Source organism: Haliotis cracherodii, unplaced genomic scaffold, assembly GCF_022045235.1.
Source record: "Haliotis cracherodii isolate W230 unplaced genomic scaffold, xgHalCrac1.p SCAF_30, whole genome shotgun sequence".
In the NCBI taxonomy this organism is placed as follows: Eukaryota; Metazoa; Mollusca; class Gastropoda; order Lepetellida; family Haliotidae; genus Haliotis; species Haliotis cracherodii.
Window position 1 is genome coordinate 967834 of NW_027266287.1, and position 9034 is coordinate 976867.

Below are 9034 nucleotides of genomic sequence, written 5' to 3' on the forward strand. Positions count from 1 at the left end.
TTTGGGTAAGTATTTATATGTGCAATGTATTTTTCTTTTTTCTTTTCTGTCATTTATTTTACTAAATGTCAATAAGCCGGGTACATTGTTGAAGAGAGCAGCCTTATGTGGAGACGAGCTTATCCAATGCCATCTATATACGCAATTACCTTTCCATCAACGTGTGACACAACCAGCATATATTCAACAGTAGCACCTTTTCTTGTAGATCTGGGCCAAGGGGTCCTCAACGAGCGCCGGCCTGAACGACCTGGTGTTCCGTGACGCCGATACGTGGGGAACAGGGTCCAACATCACCACTACCCTCATCAATGAGAAGGGCGAGGTATGTACATGTATTATGGTCAAGACTCCACGTCAGCATGCTGGTTGTAATGACCGATTAACTATTGCAGATAATATTTTTCAGGGGTACATTTGTGTCAACGATTAGCACCTGTTTTATGCATGATTGTTTTGAGATAACTTACTTTGGTTAACACGGCACTGAAATAAGGCTAATATTGAAAACAAGTTACTCCTGTCATTTGTTTTCGATTGTTGTTGAAATTACAGCTTTTGTCTGGTTAAATAAAAGCTATTTAACGTCCCGGGGTTCTTACGTTGAAAGTTTTTACTTCAAAATGATTACAACTTTTTTTTAAACAATATCTATGTAGAAATTCATGTTCAGTGACAAAAGCGAGACCCACTCACAATGGGTGGGTCTGTCGACGGCGCGGGGCTTTTAATAGGTATCCCCCCAGAATATAATCCGCACTTCCTCTTTGACCCATAGTTAATGTCGGTACATTTCGTGACCTCTTCTTTTTAAATTCACTCCAATAAATTGTCTTGCAGGAGAAGGCCTGTCACATCCAGAAGACCAACTACTCCTAAACGTTCCCAAGCACTGCCATGTCACGCCACCAGAGGGCGCACCTGTTTAAGCTGTAGTCATCTACGGCCAAAGCTACCTATCCTCTGTTTATATTGAGTTAGAATATAGCTAGAGATTTCAATTGTTCCAGTCCAGATTAAAAAAAACAACATGTGTATGGTAATATCGCCTTTTGAGTATCATCGTGGACTTATTTAATTTTCATGCTTTTGTATCAACCATATTTATGACAATACTCTCCTGAACCATTCTATGTTGATTAGTTGGAAAATACTTTAAGTTTAGAATTTTAGAAAAGCGCATGACGATTATCTATCAGCGCTTGTGTTTACGTCTTTCAGTTCAATACTTTATGTGGTGCTACTGTATCAACTGGATGATTACATTGTGGTTGTGAATCTAACAATCCAAACAATGTATCCCTTGTACATCTTTGGATTCAAATTCTTTGTTCAAAAAGGGTAGATAACTCTGCTTTTATTGTATCTCAGGCGTTTCTTGATGTACCAGATCTGTTTGTAATATATTAAAGATTTTCAAAGAACACATCTTATATACTTTTTGCAAACTATTTTTTCATAATATTTACCATTATATGATATTGTTTTCATCTAGCCTTATGCATTAAAAGAGAATTACAGTTATGTCTAGGCAGCATATCATCTGTAGAATAGAACTAGGGGGGTCCACTCTGATTGACACAAATTCATCACATACATGACTGTATGGTTTGACAATTACAAGTGTCTTAAATGACGGACAATTAAATTAAATATCTAAAATTAAAATTAAATTTTAAATTAAAATTAAAGGTACAGTGAAGTAGCACTGGGTGACATCTGCCTAACCATCTTGGTTCAGAAACTCTTGTGACCTGTGTCTCCCTCATAAGGTAAACAGTGAAAGTACCAATACACCTATCCAGAACCAATCAGGTAAAATTGTTACCATTGGCGATTGATTGCCATTAAGGAGAAGCATGCCACGACTTCTTCCCTAGACAGCACTGCGGTCGTTTATGTGGACATTTATTTAATTGGAGATACCCTCTCATAGAAACTCTTCTCCAAACCATGGCAGTTTCGCGGAGTAAAGCAAACAGCCCTCGGACTTGGGAACATGGAAGCTCTAAAGGTGGTTGGTTCGCTTGGACATTGCCTCTGAGAAAGTAATGTCATTTCTTCTTAACATTTTCTTTTAAGATCCTTTCACAATAGCATAATATGTTCCCTAGGAAAATACGATGGAATTTTATACCAATCTTCTTAAAACCTTTACTCGAAATTTGGAAGTCGGATTGTTTTTTTAACTAAACCCGATGTATGTTTCAAACCATTTCTTTGTTGTTATTATACTGATCTCATAATCTGCTCACGCGTTGTTTACAAGTTGCATTCAATGGCTTGGTTGTCGTTAATTTGAAGTGTTGATGCCTTGTGTTGTGCCCAGATTTGATCTATTAAGCACAAACATGCATTTTAACTCACGCGCAGCTGATGGCGACGAAAGATATTCATTGTCCGAAACAAAAATGCCGAATTTTACATTCGTATTTTCAAATTTTTAAATATTTTGTATTTTTTCATTCTAGCGCCTAAGATGCCTAAAGCTTGTAATATGTACACCTGTTGAAATGTGCATGAATAGTTTGTGTAGAGGTAATGCAAAGACAGCACGCATTCCAATTAAATTTCATTTTAAATTATTTAAATTGAACACTATTTGAACATTGATAATATTATAATTATACATTGTACATTGAAATATTTTAATACTATGATAAAACACTCAAGTGATGCGTGCTGTACGTGTGAATATGGTGATAGTGCACTTTACTAACCCTTGTGAGCTGTTTGTAGATACATCCTATTTCGTACGGCCGTCAGAATATGGCTCTGCCTGCGTGTTCTGTGCACCCTGTCGATATCACGTAAGGCATGTGCCCGTAATGTTATTGTACCTATGCTTTTTAAGCATAATAAACTATTAACAATATATACTCTGTGTTATATATCTTCATATCTTACTGTTTCATGCAGTTATGCACAATCTCATCAATTATCTCTTGAACACTGAAACCCACTCTGTCTGGAATTGACCAGGCATCTTTGTCGGTCTATGAACTCTTGTTGTTTATTCTGTTCACAAGGTATACTCTTCTCGTTTAGCACTACATTACTGCTTGTCATTTCTAATTGTGACATCTAGCCATTGTCCATTGTCTCTAGTAATGTAGTTTTAAAGCAAAGAGTTTACCTGTCAAAGGCCAAGGGGCAGAAAGCTTGTGACTATCAATAGTAATATACTATACAAAAAAGTTGAAAAATGATGACATATAAGGAATATGGATTTATAAACCGCACATTTCAAGTGAGACTCTTTTATCTAACGTGCGTGTTATTTAACGCGTATGTTATATATGAGAATACATTATAAAAGGACACGCTACGCAAATTCAAACTGGACCCAGTATGTGACACACACAACACAGATTTAAAGGGTCAATGGGTGGGCGGTGAGTCTGACTACAAATGAATTAAAACGTCTTCCTGGTCTATAATTAATGATGTTGCACATTTGATATTTTTAGATATTTTAGGTGCAATTATTTTGAAAACACCCACGACGTTTCTCCATACTGCAGGACAGGTGCTGTTCATTCTGGTCGGCATGTTGGGTTCTTGCACAGCACACTTTCCAGACCGAAACCATGTAATTGAATGATCTACATTGCACACTAATTGAACACTTATACAATATATGATACCTTTTATCATTTATCCTTCTGACTCTAGACTCAATTCGCTGATTGACACTAATTGCACAAGGTAAGATATACATATAATATTAATTAAATAGAGTTCGTTTTATCGTTAAGGTATATTGTTGAGTCCCAGCAGAATCCTGACCGATGCTTTGGACACATGTTAACGTTCACATCCCGTTGTCTCGATCTACGGATAAGTTCGAGTGTACGCTTTTTTCCCATCTTACATATTACCTAGCTGCTCACTATACATAACATTTACATAAACACATTCATGATCCTAACTTACGATAAAACGGTACTTCTTCTTCTTATTATTATTATTATTATTCATTTATATACCGCACATATCAAGATACTATATAAAGTATTTGCTAAAATGCCTTTTTCCCTTTATTAATTGCTAATGTAAGAATTAGGATGCGGAATGTACAGCGTTGTGCCAAAACAGCCGGATTTTTTCAAACATATTATTATGGAAATGTACTTATGCCATAAGCGGTGTAAGGGTTCATTTGTTTCACAAGCAGAGTATTGATATCGTTACGTGTCCCACATCGAAACTATATGTTAACCCAGAAATCTGTACGTGAAATAACCAACAAATGGTGTAGAATTAACATTTATATACAATTTACTAGGTATACAAATCACCGCAAATAACTACACAGCAATTACAATGGCAGTTGAAAATAGAATGGTATTGCAATATTCAATGGCAATATATAATATGAATGCAGTGGCCAGTTTGAAATACACAAATAGTGGTGACAGCATTCAAGGGGCGACGGTGGTCAAACTTCCGAGATCGGCCTCAGCAGGGAATCAGAGATGATGAGTGATCTTCACATGAAAGCTGGATTAGATGTGACCACACACCACACTGACATCTAAATATAGTAAAACCTGACGACTGATCACAATACAATCAGCGTCTGTGGCAACTCAACAGAAACAATGTAACACAGTTACAATCATTCTTAAACAATACAATACACTGTATACACTATACAATACCCAATGAGGGTACCAGTCTGTCGATTCATGAGCTGCCAGACATTTCCCTAAGTAGATTTTCAATGTAAGAAATAAGACATTTTCAATGGGATTAACATCCGGCGAAGCGGCCGGAAAATCCATCACGACAACCTGCTCTCTGCAAACTAACGTTTTGTGAACGTTGACATATGGGGTCGGGCATTGTCCTGCTGTTTCACAAATCGAATGTTATTTTGTCCTGTGGCAGATTATAAGAGCCCTTCCATGTTATTACTTTTGAGCCTGACTTTCCGATCCCGTTAGTCGCCTCTTACGACAAGCATAGCCGCCTTTTACGGCAGGCATGGGTTGCTGAAGACCAATTCTACCCCGGATCTTCACGGGTTCCTCTACACAAACAACGTGCATCGTGTCAACAAAGGGACGTCACTCTCACAACTTGATAAACTACCTACCAATATAATCATAAAGTGCTTAAGATTCCAATTTTCAAGTCTGACAATAAATATCAAGCTCGATTGTGAAGAGTTTAAATTAATAATTTACTGCATAGATGGGTAAATTTAGATTTTCTTATTTTAAAACAAAATTGTGCTTTGTTAGATGTAAAAATGTGCTTTTTTGGTGTAAGCAATTGCTTTTCTGCTACAATGATGGTTTCACCCCTGGTTAGCCTTATTATTTCATTAAGATGTATTCGTGGGGGCAGGTGGTGACTTCAGAACCCATTTCTATCAGAAGGGGAATATTTCTGGGAGATTCTTTTCGTCCTTTGATTTTCTGTTTGTCACTAAATCCTTTAAGCTTTTTGCTAAGCAAAGAGGAAGGTTATCATCCTGGACCTTCTCAGCATATATCCCCAACTACCTATACTCACCTCCTTTACACGGATGACCTTGAACTTGCCAAAGGAGAATCCACTCTAATAAACAGATTCTCATTTTCAAATGATATCAGCATGTCCCTTTGACTCGACAAATGTTAAAATACTTATGTTGTACCTGTCCTTTCATATTCTTTTGGTCTTGCTTGGACGAAAAAAGAAAATCAGGGTACTGATACCCTCACAACACGAATCGTGTCAGACAATAGATCCCACCCACCTCGCTCTTCCCCAAATCGCTTATATTTACCTATTATAGGAGGGTGTTGTTTGAATAAGGTGGAGGTTCTTTCTGATAGAAGTGTTTTGTGCACTTTTGCACACGTTTTTGTTTAATGATCCTCTTGTGAAGCACGTCAAGACTCGCGAAAACAAGGCATTTCACAGTTTTCTGAAACGAGCCAAGGATGTGGGACGCAATCTCAATATCAGTGTTGATTTCGTTGATAGTTCTGTACTACTGGACGCTACAGAAATGACTGTCAACCAAGCGAAGTGCCATATCAAATCGGCTCAGGCTATCTGAACCACTGCATCGGGTTTATGTGAAGTGTGTTGAGAAGATCAGAAACCCGACAGAGTCCTTCGGTTGGATGAAGTCGGCTGGCTTGAAAAAGTGAAACAGCTTTCAGTTTGCTGTTCAGGACCAGTCACTTCCCACTTGAAATCGTCAATGTGTGTTTTTGCTTCAAATGTGTAAATATGAATTGTAGATTATGAAATGAATTTAATGAGACCACCCAACACATTGTCAGTGGATGCCCAGCTTTGGCACAAACACAGTATCTTAAGCGACATGATGGATATGTTCTATCAATTTATTACCGTCTGTGCCATGCATGTGGTTTTGACACAGAGCTCCATCCATGGTACGACCCGGATTATGTAGAGGGCGTCATGGAAAATGATAAATACAATATTCTTTGGAATAAGCCCGTATACTGACTGTGCCAGGACCACCTAAACCCTCTTTTCTGCATTCATTTAATTTAATATGTATACTAATAACTAACGCTACATAATCATTACCCCGTGAATGCATCAGTGTGCACTCGATTTTTAATCTCAGCTCCCTAGGGAACATAAAACTCAAACTGCCTGTGAGGCGCTCATAGGTTTACGATCACATAACCATCTCATCCTAACACATTCACTCACGTTTTCACAAAATCACAAGAAAAACAATTCAAGAGTCCAGACCACACCATCCAGTGATTGATATTATGAGCAGCGAACCAAGCCTGACCACCGGTTCATCTTGTCGCTTCTTACGACCAGCATAGGTTCTTGGGGAGCTTTTTGATGACCGATTTGATAATAACATTTTTTATTGATATTAAAATACAAATGGATCGGGCAAACGTTGTTCAAACTTGACCATAAACAGATGTGATGAATGCTGATAAATATAAAGATGTTATGTATCAACGAGAAATAATTATCACCATATGAGACCTCCAACTGATAAAAATTGTTACATACTAAAATTATAATGGCATCATATTATGGATATTCGAGAAAAGGGGATAGACGTTTTCACACAGACATTTTAAGCATTCTGATAAATTGAGTCTAAATAAATCTGCATTGAGGCAACTACAGGGACGAGTGTGAATTATATTTGCTCTTCTGTCCCAGATGAGAAGAAACAAGGTAAAAAGGACAGTCAGTCAACTGGAAATCCACCTACACCCACTGGTGTTACATTCTCAGGACAATATTTCGAAATCGACTTCTTGCAGCTCATCTGCATGCTCGACGGCAATGTGAAACCCTACGGTTGAATGGCCGTCATATGGCAACCCCACGCCACAGGTGCAGACAACGTAGATACTGAGCAACAATAGCTTGCTTGATACAAGTACTAACACATGAAAAGAACATCTAGCATCTGTTTCTGACTTGCAACTTGTTTGATACAAGTACTAACACCTGTATAGAACATCTAGCATCTGTTTCTGACTTGTAACTTGTTTGATACAAGTACTAACACCTGTATAGAACAGCTAGCATCTGTTTCTGACTTGTAACTTGTTTGATACAAGTACTAACACCTGTATAGAACAGCTAGCATCTGTTTCTGACTTGCAACTTGTTTGATACAAGTACTAACACATGAAAAGAACATCTAGCATCTGTTTCTGACTTGCAACTTGTTTGATACAAGTACTAACACCTGTATAGAACATCTAGCATCTGTTTCTGACTTGCAACTTGTTTGATACAAGTACTAACACCTGTATAGAACAGCTAGCATCTGTTTCTGACTTGTAACTTGTTTGATACAAGTACTAACACCTGTATAGAACAGCTAGCATCTGTTTCTGACTTGCAACTTGTTTGATACAAGTACTAACACCTGTATAGAACAGCTAGCATCTGTTTCTGACTTGTAACTTGTTTGATACAAGTACTAACACCTGTATAGAACAGCTAGCATCTGTTTCTCACTTGTAACTTGTTTGATACAAGTACTAACACCTGTATAGAACAGCTAGCATCTGTTTCTGACTTGTAACTTGTTTGATACAAGTACTAACACCTGTATAGAACATCTAGCATCTGTTTCTGACTTGCAACTTGTTTGATACAAGTACTAACACCTGTATAGAACAGCTAGCATCTGTTTCTGACTTGCAACTTGTTTGATACAATTACTAACACCTGTATAGAACATCTAGCATCTGTATCCGATTTGCAACTTGCTTGATACAATTACTAACATCTGTATAGAACAGCTAGCATATGTATCTGACTTGCAACTTGCTTGATACAGGTACTAACACATGTAGAGAACAGCTAGCATCTGTGTCTGACTGTATAGAACTGCTTTGAAATCGATAAGTCATCTCTCGTCATTGTTACTACAGCTTCTGAAACGCCTCTTAAGGATATAGTACAAACTGATAGATGAACCAACCCACTCTGAGAAGAGTGGGAGTGCTATACCCAGCACATTTAAATGTCAAAAGATATATGTACGACAACAGTTATGCGACATCGGAGCAAGTTGGTTAACATTTTATCAACTCATCAGTGAATATTACTAACATTGTATCAACTCATCAGTGTATATTACTAACGTTGTTATCCCCAGTGCTGGAGGCTGGTTACGGAAAGCGAAAAGACAGGTATCAGTAACAGTCTGATAACTCACGTCAATCGCGCCCAACTATGTAAACCATTAAGTCATTAAGATAATATTCCTATCTATATACAAACTTCAAAGATCAAAATAAATTAAAGCAAAAAGGTTTACAACCAACACTCAAGAAACGCTGTGTCAAACACAATAAGGACACCGGGTGTTCGCGATATGGATGAGAATATGTTTCTCAACCTGAAAAATGTTTCCATACAGTTAGAATAGTTATATATAAAAGCGACAAAACCCTCTCCATGTCCACAAGAAATCTCTGCCAAAAGCAAACTCAGCACGATTCCGACCATATCATGAGCATGTGTTTATGACGCAATTAGTGAGTGAGTGAGTGAGTTGGGTTTA

The 9034-nt window shown here is 37.6% G+C and overlaps 1 protein-coding gene across 2 annotated transcripts in view; it reads left to right on the forward strand.

The window, feature by feature from the left end:
- The window catches only part of LOC139477047 (70 kDa neurofilament protein-like), a 44271-nt gene extending 41396 nt beyond the window's left edge, over positions 1–2875 (forward strand). For both annotated transcript variants that reach the window (XM_071259609.1, XM_071259608.1), the window contains exons 10-11: positions 209–325; positions 841–2875. In XM_071259609.1, coding sequence (XP_071115710.1) covers positions 209–325; positions 841–879 — 156 coding nt within the window. In that variant the 3' untranslated portion in view covers positions 880–2875. The remainder of the gene's footprint in view (positions 1–208; positions 326–840) is intronic.
- Positions 2876–9034: the final 6159 nt, after the last annotated feature.